This window comes from Protopterus annectens, chromosome 5.part1 (assembly GCF_019279795.1).
Source record: "Protopterus annectens isolate FY-2018-M chromosome 5.part1, PAN1.0, whole genome shotgun sequence".
In the NCBI taxonomy this organism is placed as follows: domain Eukaryota; kingdom Metazoa; phylum Chordata; order Ceratodontiformes; family Protopteridae; genus Protopterus; species Protopterus annectens.
This window is the reverse complement of record NC_056736.1, coordinates 400,167,092-400,188,874: the sequence shown is the minus strand read 5'-3', so window position 1 is coordinate 400,188,874 and position 21,783 is coordinate 400,167,092. Positions and strand designations below refer to the sequence as shown.

At 39.6% G+C, this 21,783-nt stretch overlaps 1 protein-coding gene across 2 annotated transcripts in view; it reads right to left on the bottom strand.

The window, feature by feature from the left end:
• Positions 1-6,744: 6,744 nt before the first annotated feature.
• The window catches only part of RAI2 (retinoic acid induced 2), a 598,166-nt gene continuing 583,127 nt past the window's right edge, over positions 6,745-21,783 (bottom strand). For both annotated transcript variants that reach the window (XM_044073058.1, XM_044073059.1), the window contains exon 2: positions 6,745-10,130. In XM_044073058.1, the coding sequence (XP_043928993.1) occupies positions 8,360-10,027 (1,668 nt within the window). In that variant the 5' untranslated portion in view covers positions 10,028-10,130 and the 3' untranslated portion in view covers positions 6,745-8,359. The remainder of the gene's footprint in view (positions 10,131-21,783) is intronic.

The following is a 21,783-nucleotide window of genomic DNA, read 5'->3' as shown; positions in this document are numbered from 1 at the left end:
GGCTTTTTGTGTTTTAGCTGTTTTAATGTGTAAACATGTATCGTCTACACAATTAGTAAATACAAAACCTGCTATCTTAACTTAGGGAATGGGAGAAATGTACATGGGCACCTTTGGGAAAATTAACATTCTCCAACAGGGCGTTAATGTACAGATATTGCCTGGTAAAAACAAGTCCACCTCTTCATGGCAGCAAATTAAACTTCTGTTAAGCTTGGACCGAAGAGAAGCAAACAGCTGTAATTTTTTGTTACACTTGCTAAATACAGCTTTGCTGTTTAGCAAGCCTAAAAATACAAAATAATAAAGAAAAAAGTAGTGTGTGTGTGCGTGTATGTATATGAGACAGAGGGATAAACAGAGCATACCTCTTAACTTCTTTCAAATACAACAGGCACTCCATTAGCAGTATAAAACTCTAATGTCTGGCATTACAGACCAACTCTGATTCTTGTTTATTTACCAGCAAATCAAACATTCTGTAAGGGACAGAACAAATCTAGGTGGCAAAACCAGGGACAGTCAAAGCGGCATGGGGAGCTTACAATGCCTTGTATTGTATGATTTTTTTTTTATGTTTATTCATTTGATCACAATGAGATATCGGAGGTGAGGACTCAACAAAGTGGCTATAAATGCTAGGAGTGTGCGGACATTTTATACCTAAATAACTACATTTTGGATGTAAAATACTTCCTCCAACAACAATTACATATGTTACAGCAAGTCTGAAACATTAGGCAGAGGAACTATATTACAGAAACATTTTTTAAAAAGTATATAGTAATAAAAACTACAGAACAATTTCTCCGAGTGTGAAAAGGCCCTCCAATGTGGACATTGTCAGGGGAAATAACACCCTTCCAGGGGTGGAAAAATCCTCCACCTGTAGCATTGGCCTGACTACATCCCTGGCCAGGTATTTACTCCCTGAAAATGCCTACCTTGTCTGGCATAACGTACATGCACAGAGATTTCTGGATTTTGTAAACACAAACTCCCTGGAAAAGACAGTCAATACACCAACCAGGGGTACAACCATACTGGATCTGGTCCTCACTAATATGGGAGAGTGCTGCACAACCCCTACTGTAATGCCTTCCCTGGTAAGGTCAGACCACAAAATGGTCTCCTTTGAAGTAAAAATAAAACCTGGACCCCCAGCTATGAATATTCAGGAGCTATTCTAAGGCTAACGTCCTACTATTAAGTGAGAACCTGGCAGAATTTCAAGCCCCCATAAACCCTGAGAACACTGCTGCCTATGCAGAACTGTTCACAGAAACCCTGTACAAGCATATTAACAGCTGCATAGAGGCAGCTGTACCCACTAGGAAGAAGTACAGAACTAACTCAAAAATAAGCCATCCTGGTGGAATCACAAAATCAATAGGTTGTATAACAGGAGGAAGAAAATCATGGCAAAAATTAGGAGGTGCAGCACCCAGCAGGATAAAAGCACTCTCATCAAACCAAAACAATTTGGAGGACAATAAAGTCTACCAAAGCTAAATTTGAGGTAAGCTTGGCCTCCTAGGCCAAGGACAACCACAAAGCATTCTATAGCTATGTCTGCAACCTCAAAGGCAATACACAATTGTGTGCAGAGCTCATTGTAAATGGAGCCACCTATACTGAGCCAGAAGACATAGCAGACCTCTATGCAGCTCCAACCTTACCCCAAGAGATATAATCAAATATAACTCCTACTATCACTAGGGAACCGGTCCATAATGCTCTCTCTAAGACCAAGAATACTGCATCAATCAGCCCAGACAATATCGCAGGATGTCTTCTAAACAGCATGAAACATTACTTATCAGAGCCCCTGGAATTACTATTTAACTGCAGCCTCCAAACAGGTTTCGTGCCTCATGAATGGAGAAAGGCAACAGTCATCCCTCTGCACAAAGGTGGGCCCATCTACAGACCCTGGAAACTACAGACCCAAAAGTCTCACTAGTCTTATTTTTAAAGCCATGGAAAGAATTATCACGGAGATAATCAGAGATATAGTAAACCTCCAGACACTGGACCCAAACAGTTTGGTTTCAAGGGCAGATCATGCCTACTCAACCTGGTGGACTTCTTTGAGAAGGTCACCAAAGCAATGGATGAGGGCAAAATCGTTCACACTGCCCAGCATGACCTGGCTAAGGCATTTGACAACACCCCACTCGGGCATTGTTGACAAACTCAAGAGGTTAGGTACAAACAAGTATGTCACCTGGTGGATAGCCAACTGGCTCACAGACAATACCCAGGAAGTCAGAATAGGGAATTCCATCTCTACAAAGAGGTCAATCACAAGTGGAGTCCCTCAGGGATCAGTCCTTTGACTACTCCTTTTTGGCATTTCCTTCTCAGAAGTCAAGGCCAATGTCAGAGGTCTCTGACTGACTAAATTTGCAGATGATTGCAAATTAGAAGCTGTCACTGAATCTCACAATGACACAAATGTTCTCCAGGAGGGGCAGACACAGACAAATAACTGGTGTCAGAGCCATAGGCTAAAACTAAATGTAAAGAAATGCATAATAGTATCCTTTGGGAAGTCATCCATCCCTCGTAACTGTCATACTGACAACATACCCCCTTAGAGTTGACCCGGTAGTCAGGGACTTGGGACACACACAGATAGTAATCTAGCTTTTGACCATCATGTGTCTACAGTGGTGAGGAAATCATTCTATGTTGCGTAACTTATAAACAAAGATATGGCATCTAAGTCCAAGGAAGTCATTGTTCCACTGTATTTGCCATTCATCAGACCTACCAATGAGTACAATGCCTGCTTTGGTATGTACCTAACCAGGCATATCCAACAACTGGAATGTCCACAGAGGTTCCAACTAAAAGAATACAGGGCATAAGTAAAATGTCCTACGCAACATGCCTCAAGGACCTATCTCTGTATTCTGTCTCCTACAAGCTTTTGAGTGGAAATCTACGCCTGGCATACAGCTCATTTTTAGACCCCATTCTGATGGACTTCCTGCATAGCCACAAAACAAACAGCACCAGAATTACCCATTCTAAAGACTTAAACCTTGCCTGTGATATAAATAGAACCTGCTGGAGAGATGGGTATGTATCCCAGAGATTACCCCGTCTATGGAATAGACTCCCTATCCATGTGAAGCAGAGTTTCTCCTTAACCCAAGTCAAGTGCAACTTGGACAACTGGTTGGGAAACTGGAAATACATCCCTGGTTTGGTACCTATGTCTCTAATGGACACAGGTAACTTGTAAATGGTTCATCTCCCAGGCCTATGCTTACACTTATCAAGGGTATCAAAACTTGTCAGAGATTTGGGATGCATAGATAGGCTTAAAAAGGCCCTTGTGGCCATTAGCCTAGTAAACACCTATGAACCTATTATTTCTTACTTAAACTCTCTGTTTAAGTGAGAAGAGCAGCCTAGTGATGCTTATGTGAAGAATCCTGAAAGCAATGCAAAATCTTCACAGTTATTCTGCAGTTGTCATTCAGCACTGTGTGTAATATAATGCAAGTTATTATTGAGAAGTAGATCCTGCCCTCTTCTCTCTTTCTTTGCATTTATTTAGCATTTTTATCCAGGTAAGTGCACTAGTGCAAGGACCCTTATCAGGCACAACCCAAGCCAAAATAGCAAACAGACAGAACATAATGCATTACAGAGTATACACAAACAAAAGCAGGATATGTGAAGCAAAATACCACACAAGTATTTACAAAGAATATGTAGCCGTGGTGGTGCAGCAGTAGCATTGTTGCCTCACAGCAAGAGGTTCTCCCATTCGATTCTCGGCTGGAGCGCCTTCTGTGTGGAGTCTGCATGTCCTCCCCGTGGTCGAGTGGCATTCGAAAGACATGAGTAGAATGGGCGTGCCTTCCGTGAAAGTTGGGCATCGAGCTGGCACCTCGGCACCCGTAAAAAATCCACTGCCAATCATTAGCGGACCGGAGTTCCGCTGTGGCGACACCTAACCGGGAAAAGTCGGAAGAAGAACAACATGTATACAGTATACAAAGAGAATCAAAGCAAGATATGATAAAGTACCTCACAATAAATGAGAAAGAAGATAAGTGACAAAGCCAAGTATTGAGTTAGGGGGGGGGGGGAATAGGTAAGTATTTAGATTCTGGATAGAGAGCCCTAGTTAGTGCAGTAAAATAAGAAATAAAGCAGCAGAGAAAAAAAAAGACACTGCACAAGTGAAATGATTATGAATGCAATATTGAATGTTTTATACACTCAAACAGCCCATTAAATATAAATCCCTTAGCATAACAGAGTAAGATATAAAAATACAGGATGCAAGTACATAAGCCATGATTATCAAAGCATTGACACTGTGTTGTTTGCATGAGGTACACACATACCCAACTCTAACATCTGTCAAATCAAAAAGCCCAAGATAGTTAAAGCCCTGATTTTGAGAGAGCCAAGATACTTTTGTATTCAATCCTCAGTTTACCTTCTGCAAGGCTAAAACTACCCACTAAAAAGGAAGAAAATGCGGGCTGGATCAGTTGGCTGAGCTCAATCTTATCAAGCAAAAGTGTGCAATATGAACGGCGAATAATTCAGTTCTAGCTGTTTCCAGAAATCAGAATATTCTTTTAAGGAGTAAAACAAAAAGTGGCAGAAAATACAAAATATCTACTCTCAGTCCTCTCAGACTGTTTAACTATGCATACTGTTTAATTCTGGCACAGAAGCAGTGTACTCACAACAGGTACAACCTCTGCTTAGACTATCTTCCACTCCCTTGAGGAACAGATCTGTACAGCATGATACAGCGGTGACCAAGAATATGCAGAACTAATTTTCTGATCTTCCCCTACTGCAGCAATGAGACAAGTACAAACTCATGTACAGTAAAAATACAGACATATCACTATTCAAATTCCAAAGGGTGCATATTCCCTAAAAGGCCTCCTTCCTCACATGCAGTCATTACGGAGCCCTCAGAATAATATAATGTATTTCACACAGTTTTTTTTAAATGATGTCCAGCACATTTTAATGTCTGTAAGTAACCCATGTACATTGTTACTCAGCATGATTAAATTGCCAAACATCTGGAAACAAAACATTTAAGTCTTTATCCCCAAGCAAGAGGCCCTTCAGACATCCAAAGACTACAAGACTAGACACTGCCTCCCGTTTCCCCTAAAACTATTGAGCATGTTGCCTCATGTATACTTTTAGCCAATAAACAGTATGCTTTTAGGCCTACCTCATAGCACAGCTAAAACAATAATATGGCTGCCTACCTGAACACACTTTCTGTATGGTCTGTGATGTTCTAAAATCAGTGGTATTTGCTCATTTACTGAAGCACCCAATTCAGTCAGCTCTTTCTTCTGAACAAGCTGAAGGACTCAGGTTTGGTTGAAAATCTCGTTTCATAGTTGTACTACTAGTAGCAGAACTTTCTAGACTAAAAAATTAGATATGATTTGTTTTTTTTCTTTTATCATTATTGTGGCCCTGGGTCTTGTTCTCATACTACCTCGGCTTAATCTCTTTCATTAACACTCTCACAACTGGTCTCCAGTACATCAGTTCACTCCTGTATACATATGACTTAACATATGTTATGTATCCCTTCTTTTATGTGGAAAGGCGATTGTTGCCCACACCCTTTCATTTACCTATAAACAACTAAGGCAATAGTGTTTACTTAAGTGTCCATACTCAAATCTACCTCCTAACTACATGCAATTCAGACAAAACAGGTGTGTTTGGGAGATATTCACTTATTCATGTACCTGGATTTATACCTAGATTCAACATTACCTTTAAGAAGTATCTCAATAGCTATGCAGCCAAGATACATAACAAAATCAATTCCTGCAGGTACTTTGGGTGTTTTGGGGTCCTTCACTTATGCAGACAATTGAAAGATGGGCCTTTTATTACAGTTAGGCTACAGACTTCCACTTATAACTCACTTTTCCTAAGTTAACTACAAATGTTCTCAGGCCTTGCAAAACAAATCAACAAAAACTTATTTTTCTTGCCTTACTATGCATACTCCACTGTATATTTATATGCATGCTTGAGTGTTTCCCTCGGGCTGAATTAGCTAATTAGCCAGTCTTGATTTCTGCGAAACTCCTCAACCAAAATTATTGGCCTCCTTTTGGTAGCTAACATTCGGGCAAATACCTTTGCTGGTTTTCCCAGATGGAAGGTGCCCCAAGCTTTCCATTCCAAGGCTACACAACAGCTCAGTTGCTCATGCTTTACACAGACTTGCTGCCCATGGTCTGAGGAAACAATGCAAAAGACCTCTTTTAAAAACATTTGATGTAGTGCTCCCAGGTAAATGTTCTGGATCATTGCAAAGACATCCTTGACTGTTGTTATTAGTTAAAGCTACTGGCATAATGTTTTTGAGCTATAGTTATTTCTTGGATAATAAAACCATGTTACTATGCAGAGATGAACATCTGTTGTCAGGTAATTCATATGAGCATCAGAGTCGCCTCTAATACCAGTATGAAAGAAGTTGTCTACATTTAAAATACCTCTTTGTGACTGTAATTGGTATGGGTCATCGCTGAAAATGTCCTGATATTACAGTTAGTCCACTTACCTGTTAAGAAACACACAAAATAAAATAAAACAAGCACATAAATCAATAACCCAATTCCTCTGTACAATCTCAAAATGTTCGTACATTTATAAAATCAATTCACGTGTGGCATTACTGTAATATGTTTAAGGAAACAATAAAGCAGAAACTTTAAATTTTCATAAAGCAATTGCTAGTTTTAAGTTGTACAAATAATACAAACAGTTCATTACATATTACAACTGCAGTGCAAAAAAATCACAGGCTCTGTCTCTTGTACACATTCACTCCTCTATTCAAGTCAAAGCTTACCAAAAACACCGGAAATACAAGTCAAAAACATCAATCCCTTAAGAAATTCAATATAAATGTGATTTTACTAAAATACATGACATTTAATAACCTTTATTAAAATCCTCTAAATCCAACTGTCTCTTATGTTCTTGCTTTGCACATATTTATATATGCATACAGAATCGTTTGTATGCTTCTATATTACACATAATATATATATAAATATGTATTACATATGCTCTCAACTTGTAAGCTGCTTAGTTCATTTAAATGCAGCTCAGTCAAAAATCATACCGATATTGCCATGTTTAACAGCTTTATGTGACTAAATAAAAAAAACATAGCAGACTACCGAGTATAGCAGTGGTGATGATAGTATAGCAAAAGTTTGGTTTGATTTTCTACATTTTCAAAATATTTGGCAATGACTGTTGCTTCCAGTTCTCATATGAACCAACAAAGCCATTTAAAACTTTTCTGGTTTAAAAACTTACTGCAGTTTTGTTAAAGAATCATATGCTTCTTATATGCTGATTGATCAGATTCTCCTTTTGTTCTAAATATTTAGCATCTGGCAAATCACAGGTCTTGTCTTTTTCATTGAACTTCATCTTGATTCATCTAAACCTGTTCATTATTATTTGCAGGATATAAAAGCATTTAGACCACAATATACAGCAGCATTTTTGTGCAGTACATATAGAAAATGCATAAAATGGCAACTTGTAATACAATCTAAAGATGTGAACAAATCTAGTTACTTAAAGTCAAGTTTATGCCATTTGATCATTATGTTAATGTCAGTATCAAAACAACCAATTTTCAGAGCACACAGGAAGTCAGATAGTTATTTTTATTTGCTACAGGAGTGCTACTTTTCTATATATACCACATTGTAAACGCAGTATACCTTATATTTTGCATTCAACTTTTTTCATTTTGTACTGGGACACAGTAGATCTGCACATTTGGTAATTTAAGATAACTGCAAAGAACTGCAGATGCACATTGTACTGTTATCATAGTATCGACCACAGATAACAGATTGATCACTGGCTGTGCCTCAATCATGTCAAAACCAGTCAAACTTACTGCATATGTTAAAATACTTTCAGCTCATCCACTGTATTTAGACAGGTTCTTAGCATAGTTTATTTCATAATATTCCTCTGTTACCATTTACTTGTATGAGTATGGTAATGCCTGCGGCCATTTCACAAAATTAAAACACTACGGCAGTGAACAGTACATATAACACTTGCCAAATTGGTTCCCAGCATTAAAATCAAGATCAGAATTTCCAAAACACAATTCACTTTGAAATGTACCACTGTTATATGCTTTTGTTGAAAATATACTTTATGCTAAATTAGACCTATATGTCTCCTCAGCAAATGGGAAATTACTTTAATTGATTTGCATTCTGAAGTATCATCATCCCCCAAATAAATAATTCACTATTAAACACTGTCAAAAACTTCACACACCACTCTACTTTCTAGGAAAAAATGCAGCCAATCGTTGCTTTTTGATTGGAAGTATGTGTATTTCTTGCGAGTTCACTTTCTTTAATTTAATTCCTTTATTTTTATTTGCCTTTCTTAAAGCCTCATTATCTCTAGGTTCCTGTTGTGTTTTCATATCATAACATTGCAATACAGACTCCTGTGGCAAATCTCGTTTAAAGGAAAAGTTTTTAGTAGATACTCCTGAAAGGCCTTTTATCTTGCCACAGAAAATTGCAGGAACAGCATCTTTGACAGACACAATCACTTTTGCTGTCTGTGAAGTACTTACTAATTCAATATTGTTACCAGTTTTGGGATCACAGTTTGCTCTGTGACTCTGTTCAACAACCCACTTCTGTTGTCTAATAAGATCAGCAGAGTTACCACTACAAATAATTTTGTCATCCATCTTAAGTGAGCCTTCTGTAGGCTTTGCTGGACTCAGTGATGTCACCATAGCTGTAATTCCATCTGAGGACTGACCAAGACTTTCACTTGAAGACCTAGATGAATAAAATAAACCAGTCTGAGAACATGGAACACTACTTTTCTTCAAAGAAGGAACTGATAAATCAAGTACACCATCTTGTTGAACTTGCTGACAAACTGTTTCAGTTTTACATGGTAAGCATGTACTTTTCACAGAAAGGTCAAGTGCTTCATTCTCACTAAGCTTTATCACCGTGTGTCGATTAAGCTGGGAAAAGTCTCTGACTTGCAATAACTCTAACGATTTTGAATCTTCATTTTCAAAAGTAGTCTGTGTACTTTTACATGATGTAGAAACAGAGGCAGGTGGTCTAGGTAGATCTGCAGACACTTTTAACTCTGAATTCTGAGGAACAGGGATAGGTATAGGAACAGGAATGGGTATCGGAACAGGCAAGGGAACAATAACTGGATAAGGGACTAAGAGGGTGGCTGGAGGTACTAAGGGAGCTAGACCTGCACTGAGTGTCTGGGGGGGAACAGATGAAAAATTTGAAGACAGACTCTCAGGAGATGCTTGACAAGTGGATGACGCTGTCGTATTCTGCGATGGAAACAAATCCTGAAGTGCAGCAACAAATGCTGGTGTTTGAAATAAAGGTGGAAGTGCAGATTCTTGTGCCTGACTTGAAGATTTATGGTCTAAATGCTGAGGCTGTGAAACAGGTGCAGAAGAGCCCTGAAAAAGATTACTCTGAATGGTACTTGAAGGACACGGAGCAGTCTGAGATAACACCAATGGTGAATTTAAGTGCTGAAACACATGTTGCTCCAAAAGGACAGGTAATGGCACTGGACCTTGAGTTGTCATTACGTAAGGGGTGTTACTGCTGGGACTTACCTGAGGTGCTGCACTTCCTGCTACTTGTAAATGTATAGGTAGAACAACTGGGCTGTCCCCAAAGCAGATTGGTTGGAGCACTGTTGCTGCTACTTTCAGAGCAACTCCACTCTGCGAGTCTGCTGGAGGAGTTAATATGGAATGAGCTGGAACAGCAACTAATGGCGAAAGTGCTTTCTTCATTAGGCCTGCTGAGTTGATGTTCCATGCTTCAGTAGTGATTAGCTGCGTAACACCATTGTCAAGTTTGCTGTTGGTAATAGCAGGAGAGCTGTCAACATCCATGGACAAGTTCTGCTGGTCTTTGTATAAGTCATCCATTTTAGATATTTCAAATATTTCTCATGAGCTCTGCTGGATTTATACCATTTTTAGTAGTGCCAGCATTGTTTTTGGTATCTTTCTTCCCACATCAGACATGAACCTGCAAAATAAGAAAGCAGAATCAGTTATTACATAAAAGTACTCCCTTTATAAATCAAACCGTCTCCACACTGAGAACATTCAGCTTTAAAAATAAATATACACGAATGTCCAATTTATAATACTTGCTAAGAAAATCAAATAATTTGCATTTGCTTTCTGTGCAACCAAACAAGACTTTGCCTAAATATTTTCCAGTGCACCCTGCAAATATAACAGACAACTAGATGATTATATTTCAGGTTAAATACTAAGCAACAATGAGTTTATTATATACTGTGTAGTCAACACAAAAGTTTAACTATAAGAGACATTCAGTGAAGCACTTGATACATGAGAGTGAGAAAGAAATGTTCCATTGATGGTAGATAGCATTAACACCACCTTACAAAACTCCCTATATCAGAGTTGCAGCAGACGTCTTCTACCAACAGGGCAGTGGAAGAACAACCCTGTACTACCTTCAGTAATGTACTATATTTACTCATAGTATAAAACCAGTGATCTACTGTCCTTCCTCCAAGCCTTTACTGGAATGGAGAAAGGGCAACAACAGTTAATTATACAATGACTCCCCATTAATATTCAAAAACGTGCACACTGATTGGCCAGCCCAACCAGCGTGCCCGTTGTAAATCCCAAAATATACCAACGGAAAAAGGTCTGGTCACCCGGACTTCTTTCCATTGGTATATTGTTTAAATTTTATTTTTATTTCTTAAAAAGTAAAAATAAAATCTTTAGCCCCGACTCCGGACATACCAGAGAGGCAGCTTGGACAAAATACTAGGGAAATCAGGTACGTTATTTAAAATTAAACACACGTACCTGATATCCCTTGTATTTCTTCCATGCTGTCTCTCACCTACCCCTAAACTGCCCTAAAGTTTTTTTTTTTAATTAAAAAAAAAAAAAAAAAAACGGAGAAATGGAGACTTTATTTTCTCCGTTGCTTCTGTTTCAAAGCACTGATGTACTGGGTATGCGTGGGAAAGCAAGTCCCATATGCATGCACAGTACATCAATACAAGGAAGCAGTATACCACCAGCCACAGAAGAACAGTAATGCTCCATTATACAAAGACATTATTTAAGAAAAGTATTTTTTTTCTTAAATAATGTCATTGTATAATAGCAATAACCAACTCCGTGGTTGTGGTATATTGAAGATTTACCCACGGTTGGCTTTATTTAATCACATGGGCTTCGCCCTTGTGATTAAACCATGCCAACTGTGGGTAAATCTTCAATATACCACACCATCTGTTCGTTATTGCTTAAATACACCATGAGGAAATGGACAGTCACAGGATCTTCTCATCTAGACATTTCATAATAACTAATCTAGTAAGTAACTAGTTAAGTAAGCAAATAAAGGAAAAGTGCATTAATATCTCCTATAGAAATATATTTATGTGATGGGTAGAGGGAAAACACCTCTTCAACTGTCCAGCATTTTGCAGAATGACCCTGATTTTGCATTAAATTGGTGCCCTGTTCCTTGTCAAATTTTTGATTTTCTTTTAAATCACTGAGGATTAGTCAGTTAATAATGACAGACATTACATTTTCATACATTCTACAGAAAATACATGTTGATGTAAAACCTGCTGTTCGATTAAATTTTCAAGCAAATTAACACAATATTTAAAAACTGTTCCTAATTTTGGGTCTTTGTCCTCCATTATTTTTTGTCTTTGTCCAGAATCATTGAGCAAAGAAGTTGAGAGGACTGGAATGGAAGGAGCGTGCTTTCTGTTCCAAGGGCCATACCATTGATCTTTTATGGTTAGCACCTAACACAAATGACAGTTAAGTACTTGCAAAAATTACAGATCTACATGATCGTGGTTTTATTTGTGTGTTTGTTGAACTGAGGTAAAACACTGATCCCACTGGAAAAGCTTTGGGAAATCTGCGGGAGAAAAATAACATGAACAGAAATGGTTTATACTCCTCTACTGATAGGACTTAAACACCAACTCGTATTAACCTCTGCACAGCACAGATACCATGCTTCAACTCCTTCCCACTCCCATAATAACTTCCATGTTCTTGCCTCTCCAAATCAAAATTGACATTTCTCAGAGCCCCATTAACAGCTAGCCAACATACTGCTCAAGCATATGCTCACACACCATATATCGTCATGCAGCTCACTTTGTCAGGTCATAGATGGTGGATGGAAATATAGAAAAGTGGATAAATGATTAAATTATGACCATAAAGGTCTATTGCTATGGTAAGTGCATAACTTTTGTATCCGTCATAGTATGATTCTTCCTCCTCTCCTGATGGGACAAAGTCCCTAGCAATCAACCAGGATGCCCTGGGAAAGATGATCACAGACTACTGTAGCCTCACATGCAGACATGGACCACAAGATAACATCCAGTTTATAGTACTTCATAAAAAGGTACCTAGTGAAGCCCAGGTAGCAGCTGCACAAGTATTATCTACAATAGTGACATTACAAAGATAAGAAAAGGAAGTGGATACTGCTCTAACTCAATGTGCCTTTTGTTCACCAACAAAAAGTTTACCTTACATTAGACAAACAAAAGGAAATTCAGTCTGAAAGCTATACTGACAGTGTGCCTTACAAATCTTTGGATTCAATTTTATCTGCAAAGAAAATGAAAAGTTGCTGATCTTTTCTAAACTGTTTAGTTCAGTGAATGTAAAATCACAACTGTTAGTGCATATCAAGGCAAAGCAAAAGTATATCTCTCAACTGTTCAGATTTTCGGTTCATATTTTTGGTGCGTTCCTCATAAAAGGTGTGGTTTTCAGGCTAATCTGCGAGGACTGAATTAACCAAATAATGACAGACATTTAAGTTTCAGATTTCATATCCTTGAGAAAATGCATGGCAACACAAAACCATTTATTCTAGTCACTTTCTAAGTTTATAAGAGCAATATTTAAAATCTGTCCTTGTGTTTGGGCTTTTGTCCCCCCATTATTTTTTGGCTTTGTCCACATTTCTTGTGCTAAGGGGTGAGAAGTATGCCTTGCAGTAATTCTGAAAGAACACTGGAAGATTAGTTCAGTTTAAATTTGGTCGCCACCTCTGGCACAAAGGAAGAATTGGTGTGCAGCATTACTCGTCTTTGTGAAACACAAGGTACAGGGGATTAATTCACATTGCCTGAAGCTCAGAAAAATGCATGGCATAAATAACCTTTGCAAGAAAAATATTTTTATGTGAGGTGGATTTGAGCTCAGACTTCAAAGCAGGTTCAAACACAGGTCAAGTCAACTGTTCCAAACCATGATATTCCAAGATGGGATACAGCAACCCTCAAGAACAATTTACATGTTTTCTAGCGAAGCCAGTATGGAATTCTAGTCTCCCAAGTGGACACTGGATATTGCTGCCAAGTGAACCTCAATAGAAGAAAAGCTTAGTCCAGCTTCAAATATGCTTTTTAGATAGTTCAGTATAAAAGAGATCACAGCAGAAAAGGGATCTACACCTTTCTTCTAAGCACACACCACAAAATACATCCATCTATATTCATACATTTTCCTGGTGTACAGTTTTGCAGCACAAATCAGGACACAGACCACCCTTGTCAGGGTAACAAGAGTCCCTAGCTACCACTGGAAGTGTGGACACTTTTTAATGATATAAATGGCCTGAAGACTGGGGTGAGTCTTGCTGGATGGGTGAGACAAAGTAGGTTCTTTGAAGGTCTCAGTCTGAGAAGCTTTTTTGAGAGGTAAAATCTTAATAGGAAACTACATTCATCAAGGCTAAAAATGGGGTGAGAAGAGTGACTTTAGCCTTGGTTGATTGTGCCTTCTGTAGGAACTTTGGTATCATGGGGACTGGAAAAAAGGAATACAGGAAACCTAGGGGGCCCTCCTGGACTAGCACATCCCTGGCATGCATACTCAGAGGAGGGATCAAGGAGAAAACGTTTCTGCACTTGGTACTGATTGGGCTAGTGGATGACTAAGGAGATGGCATCCTTAGGTAAATGCACAGCTATGAGAAACCAATTGGAAGAAACTGTTATCTCCTAAAGCTCAACATAGGGAATAGGAATGGGTCTTACTCTACATGTTGATCTACTACACTGGCATCATATTGTCACAATACATGGTTATAACTCTGAGAAAGGGGATTCTGGATGGTTTGTAGCACAAGGACAGCCCTCAACTTAAGGATACTGATGTGCAGACTGCCTTCTGTCTGTGAGCAAAAACTTTGGAACATCTAACCCAAAAAAATAACCCTCAGCCTAGGGTCAAAGTATCTGCAGTGACTGTCACCTATGGGAATGGGAAAAATGAAGGGTTGGCCTCTGGTAGCCCACAAGTGAACTGTGTCTGAGAGGATTTGCATATCTTGAATGCAGCTGAATGAAAGTCTAAGGTTTAGTTCCACTGAGCCACCAAGGATCACTAGAGGACCCACATAGGGAACAAATGGAGAGGTGAAATCAGCGAGCAAGGTAACTAGTACTGCTGGAATTGAATTAATCTTCAAGTCTTTGTGAGTAACTTCATGTGATGAACCCTGTTTTGAAAAAAAATCTCACCAAGATGACACTGCTATATAGACTGTACTTTACACAGCATATACCATGGAGAACTAAAAGTTAAAAAAAATAAAGAAGACAGCTGGTTGCACAGGCCCCAGGATAAAAAAAGTCCCAAATTCTCTAACCAGTCCATATGGCAATATTCAAGAACTCTCTTGGTTTAATTTATCCAAGTCTTTTGGTTTTCTAATACAATGACGGGAATGGACCCTATTCATAAGACAGGGTATGATAACAGTTTATCGATCAGTTGATCCTGATTCCCACCTGAAAGTGAAGGTAATCTCCTTGATTCCTTGGAAATTTTGATGTGCTGGTACATATGCTGAAGGTCCAAAGACAACATCCAATCTCACTTGGGCAGACAAGGAAAGGCTGACCAAAGAGTGACCATCTGAAACATTAGTACGAGGATGAATCAAGTTAGGCTAGAGTTAGAACTGGCCTGAGGCCAATGGTCTTTTATTCTGGAGTAAAAGCTGGGCTACCTCTGGTCTGGAGTGACTTCCTGGATGTCTCTTTGTATTAAGAAGATTCACAACCTCTAATACTGTCACCCTTTTCTGGTGGGATAGTACTTTGGGAACAGGATGATGGAATGGCTGGGGAGGGGCAATGAAGGAGATTTTGTAGCTTTTGGAAATTATATCCAATGGTTGTATATGATGACAGACCATGACAGCTAGTGGAGGAGCAAGTGGCTCTCAACTGCCTCTGGAGTGAAGTCAGACAAGTCTACAGAGTGACTGATCCTGCCCTTCTTAGGTAGTGGGCTGTGGAACCCTTAGTTCTGTCCACAGCAACTGGGCTGGCATCGGTCAAGGAATCTACTATTATCACCGCCATGACAGCTCTTCCCAGGTAGATTATAGAAAGGCTGCAAAGCATTCAAGCATCATTTCTCACGTGGCTTCTTTTGCACCCTAGAATAGAGGTGATGTGCAGCTGTAAATTTCACATCAACAGCTATGAGTGTTATGTCCTGTTTTTCATTGTTTGTTTGGTCTCAACTTTGGCCCCAAAATGGGCCATTAAGAATGGACACCTTGAAGTCTTTATGAAAACCATTAATGAAGAGAGCAAGGCATGATAGTCATGCCAGTCTTCAACACCTTTGCTGCTCCATTGGCTGCACTGTGTTAATCTTAGGGCACCATTTGACACTGTAGACAAGGTAGAGGTCTAAGCAGAAAGTTTTTGTCTCAGTTCAGTATACTTAACCTTCTTCTGTGGCTTACAAACCTCATCGCTTGATCAGGAATCATAACATGTACATCTGTCAGCTTACTGCCCTCAAAGCAAAAGCAGAGGGCATGAAGTCTCACTTTCTATTGCAGTCCATATTCCTGAAATGTTTATAGTTTGGATCAACAACTGAGTTGTATGGAATGGAGTCATCTTCAGGGCTGCACCTCACAACAGATTTGATAGAGGGATTCCCTGACCTGCACTCCTAGTCCTTGGTATGCTGGAATATCCTGTGCAGTTTATGGTGCACAGAGACTGCATGTCCAGTTCTTTCTATCCCTAGCTAGCTATGACAGTTACCAACTTGTTCACAGAAAGTACTACTCAGGACTGTGAAGGGAGAGAACAGAAGGTCTCTTGCAGAATCTTGCCTGAGGCTAATGGAGGAGCAACAGGGAAGTTCCTCCTCTTTAACATTAGTAACAAAACCACAGTGAATGTACATTATCAGAAGGCAATATAGGGGAGTCCTCTATGATTGAGGAGTTGGAAGCTGCCACAGGAGCCTTGGAGGAAGGAGTCTGTGGAGGATGACCAAAAGTCTAAATCAGGTTCAGATAACTGGGTTCCTATCATGTAGTCGAACTTTTACAAGTTTGAACCTCATATGGTCGAGACCATAAGTTCAAATTTGTAAAAGTTTGAGCGTTTGAATTGAAATCTCCATAAGTGGAGGTTTCCATTTTGTTCAATGGGGTGCGATCTTGGAGTTGGTATATTTATGTAGTGGGGGTGTGGGGGGTGCAGGGGGATTTGCCCGCCTGCTTAAAACAGTTTATTTTGTTTTCTGTTTTTTTTTTTTTTTTTAATTCATAGTCAAAGTTTTGTAACTTCGGACATAATGGTTCGAACATTATCTGTTCAAAGTTATAATACTTCGGCAATGTAATATAGACCCAGATAATTTATGAGCAACATTTTATTTAATATAATATTTTCATTTTGCATACTGTGACATTGCTATGGATCCCAAACTTGTTATTTTGGCACTGATTTCTAATACAACTATTTTATAACTATCTTTCATATAATACTAATAAGCTAGTCTTTTATCAGCCAGTTGATTACATTTAATCTTTAATAACTTGCCATTATCCATATAACTTGCCATCTAAATCCATATATCACAAACATCTATTTTGTCTAATCTTGGTTTCCAAATTAATTTAACATTGCTTCTTTAAACAAAAAGCACTCTAACACGTAAGTTAACCATTTACAACATAACTTGAGATCAGGTATTAACTATTGATCATAATGTTTTATCATCACTGTGCTAAGTCATATACGGTATTATACTCTACTTCCTTTAAAGAGATCAATGTTTTTGGGTGCTTTGTTTCAAATCAACATCTGCAAATTGAATTTCCATTATCAGATCTCATGCAGCCTTTTCTTCCAGGGTTAGTTATGTTTTGTTCTCTAATGGTTCCCAGTACCAAGTTTTAATCTCTGTAATTATCTTTTTTCTCTCTTTTATTGTAGGTTTGTCTGTAGTTTTCCAAGTATGGCTTTCTTAGCCACTAAACATAAAAATGCTTTCACCTCTTCACTCGGTATGAACATCTGTATAATGAGGTTAAATTCTCTTCAAAGTACAAGACTTACTATATTGTTTGATTAATTTTTTCACTAAAGCACCTCCATACATTCAGAAAATATATGCTCCCAAAAATCTCTTTCTGAATCATTACATCTCTACTATATGCCTCTCTTTGTGAAATATTTTCTAGGTCAAGTAAGGGTATAGATATATCTCAGCAAACATTTTCATACATAAATTCTAACTTTTCAATTTAGTTGCATAGCTAGGGAGGGAGACAATATATCTCAACGTATCTTTTGTAATATCTTTAATTTTTCACTCCATGCTATTTTTAATTTTATGCTGTATTGTTTTCTCAGATCCAATATTGCCTTATATGCTCTACTAATTAATCTTTTCCCATCTGCCATTTCTGTTCTAGACTCAATTATATCTACTATTTATGATTTAACAAATTTAATATCCAGCTGCCACATAGCTTCCTTCAATTCTAACATTAGACCTGCATATGAAAGTTGATCTGAGTTCAATAATCCAAAAGTTTGTCTAGCCATTTTATTAATTCATCCCCTTTTATAATCTGTTCACAAAACTGTGCTTCATTTCCAAAAGCTCATTATATCTTTTTTCTCATTCATATTACTATTTACAGTATATCCTATAGGCATTATGCTACCTTAAGGGTCTACATTAGATCACCGAATGCTTAAAAAAGCGAACGGTAATTGATCGAACTTATGTAAGCGAAAGCTTAAAATATTGAAGCAACAGAAACCCGAATTTTTTCCTAGGGAAAGAAATTGGTTGTCCGTTTCTGTTGCTTCGGTATTTTCAGTGCTGTGGTGGAAAGTTACGGGTCGGGTTCAGGTAAGTGTGCGACTGTGTGGATGTGAGTGTTAGGGCGGGTTAGGTGAGTTAGGGTTTGGGCGTGGGTTAGGTATGTGTGCCATTGTGTGGACATGAGGGTTAGGGCGGGTTAGGTGAGTTAGGGTTAGGGAGCGGGTGAGGTGAGTGTGCGATAGTGACAGACCTTAGGGTTAGGGTTTGGGTTAAGGCAAGTGGATAGTTAGTGGTGTGTGTATAGTTTAGTGTAGGGTTAGGTGTCAGATTTTAGGTGTGTGTGTGTGTGGATTGCTGTTTGTTTGGTGTGCTTGTGTTGCGTGTATGTGTTTTGGAACAGTGATTTTTTTTTCCCTAGGGAAAAAAAAAAATCGCTGTTCTGACAGTTCGAGATTGTAAGCTTTTGCTTACATAAGTTCGATCAATCACTGTTCGCTTTTTTAAGCGTTCGGTGATCTAATATAGACCCTACCTTAACAAGGTCTAACTTTCTTTAAAGTAAAGCAAAAACCTACTTAATATATATTAATGTATATTAATATGTCATTCCAAGGGGATCCAGTGCCTGACAACCTGGGAGGACATTATTGACAGACCACGATGCTTTGCCAGAGATGGCCTTCATCCGTCTCCCCTGGGCTTCAGGCTTCTGTCAAAGGCTCTGGCCTCCCCCATAGTGTCTTTTTAGGCAAAGTCATGAGCACAAAATTACCAACATGAAAATTTCTTCTAAATGAAAGTTAAAGGTCATGCTGCTAAATGCTAGGAGTCTTAGCATGAAACTGCCCTCATTGCAAGCATTCCTTGCCCTGGAAGATGCTGAAATTTGTGCAGTCACTGAAACCTGGTTCAAAGCTGTGAAGAGCACCCCAGCCTTACCAGGTTACTCATCCTACCATACTTTCAGACCCCAAATGGGGGACTACAAAGCCAAAGGAGGTGGAGCTTCAATATTTATCAAAGACATGCACACCTCCAGGCTGGTCAAACGGTATGACACACAGGAGACACTCCAAATGCAGTTAACTGTTGACAAAACACCTATTCAAATCACAGATAGCTGCAGACCCCCAACCATGACTCAAGACTCCACCTATCTGGACTTACTTGAATCTATTAAGATTCAACCCTCTACCATGATCCTGGTGACTTTAACTACCCAACCATAGAGTGGAAGACCTGTTCTAGCCCAAACATGAATGCCCAGAGATTCCTCGACTTCATCACTGCCAATGCATTGGATCAGCTGCTTGACACTCCTACGAGAGGTGAGAATATCCTGTATCTGGTTCTAACCAACGTGAGTAGTCAATGTGTCATTCTACTTTGTAAGATCCAACCATAAAGCAATCACTTTTAAAGTCACCATCTCCCCTGACCCCCCCCTTGTCAGGGTCAAACAAAAACATTTTTCCAAAGCTGACTATAGTTTCCTCAGAGCAGGTATAAGCAGCTTCACAGCCACCGTCCCTTCAGTTGGAACTAGCACTAATGTCCAAGCCTACACCAAAAAACTATATGAGCACCTACATAGCTGTATGGACTCAACAATACCTGACAAGACCAAATCATCTTCCTCAAGGAAGAGTAAACCTGTCTTGGGGACAGCAGCAATAAACAAACTCTATAATAAAAGGAAAAAAATTGCTGTCCAGGACCAAAGAGCAGATGCCAAATTGGAAGCAATCTCTCCTTTGAACAAGCAAATAAGGTCACTGGTGAAATCCTCTAAGGCTAACTGAGTCCAGATTGGCCACATCCACGAAAGACAATCACAAGGCCTTCTTCACGTAGGTCTGCAATCTTGAAGGCAACACCCAAATCTGCTCTGAATTGGGGGACAATAACACCATATACACAAATGCCATAGGTATATCCAACCTGCTGGCAGACAGGTTCAGTGAAAACTTCACCCTACTGTCCCCCCCCCCCACATCAGTAAACCAAAACGTCCCCAGCACCTGTCTCCCTCCTTTCATCAACAGGAAGCAGGTCTTTAATGCCCTCTCAGACAAAATATACAGTCTCCATGGGACCTAACATCATCCCTGGCTGTATCCTACATGAACTCTGACATGAGCCCTCAACTCCATTAGGCAACCTATTCAACCAAAGCCTGAGCACCAACTTCACCCCAGCAGAATAGAGGACAGCCACTGTCATCCCTCTACACAAAGGTGGAGCGTCCACTGACCCAGGCAATTATAGGCCCATCAGCCTAACTAGCCTGATCTGCAAGGCTATGGAATGCATCATCATGGACCATATAAACAAGGACACTGGCAATCTCTAAACACTTGACCCCACACAGTTTGGTTTTGTCAAAGGGAGATCATGCCTGTTAAACTTGGTCGACTTCTTCAAAACAGTCAACAAAGCCATGGACAAGAGGAAGACCGTGCACACTGCCTACCTTGATCTAGCCAAAGCCTTCGACACTATTCACCACTCAGGCATAACTGATAAACTCTCTCAGCTAGGCATCAACCCGTATGTCACCAGATGGGTAGCTAACTGGTTCACTGATCGAACCCACTCAGTCAAAATAGGGGAAGCCACCTCTAGTAGTAGACCTGTAATAAACAGTGTACCCCAAGGATTCTCTACTGTTTGGAATGTACCTTTCTGAGGTGCAAGCCAAAACTAGTGGTCTGTGGCTAACCAAGTATGCAGATGACTGCAAGCTGGGCACTGTCTTAAATTCCCCTAGTGATGTGAACATCCTCCAAGAGGGCCTTACCCAAACTAATGACTGGTGCCAGAAGCATGGCCTCAAACTGAATGCCAAGAAATGCCTCATTATCCCCTTTGGGGAAAATGGCATCCCCACTAATTAGCACATGAATAACAATGTACTAACCATGCAATCAGTCGTGAGGGACTTGGGCATCCAGGTTGATCGCAACCCGACTTTTGACCACCAGGTGGCTTTCTACATGGCCCACCTCATAAATAAGGGCATTTCATCCAGGAACAAGGAAGTCATAACATCCCTGTACTCCTCCCTTATCAGACCCATTATCGAGTACAATGCCCCTTTGGTATGTACCTTGCTAAGCACAAGCAGCAGCTGGAGAGACCACAGAGGTTACTGACCAGGAAAATCCAAGGTCTCAAACACCTATCCTATATAGATAGGCTAAAAGCCCTGTCCCTCTACTCAGTCTCACACAGACTGTTCAGAGGTGACCTGTGTCTGGCATACAAGGCCATCCTCAGTCCCAGCCTTGATGGCGTTGCTGCATATCTGTAAGTCAAACTCCACTTGTGCAACCTGCACGCATGGCCTTAACCTCGTCTGTGACATTAATAGAACTTGTTGGCGGGATAGATTTGTGTCCCAAAGACTCCCCCATCTGTGGAATAGACTGCCTCTCCATGTCAAGCAGAGTACCTCTCTAGCCCTCTTTAACAGGAACTTAGACGACTGAATGAGAAACAGAAAATACACCGCTGGGATCCCACCT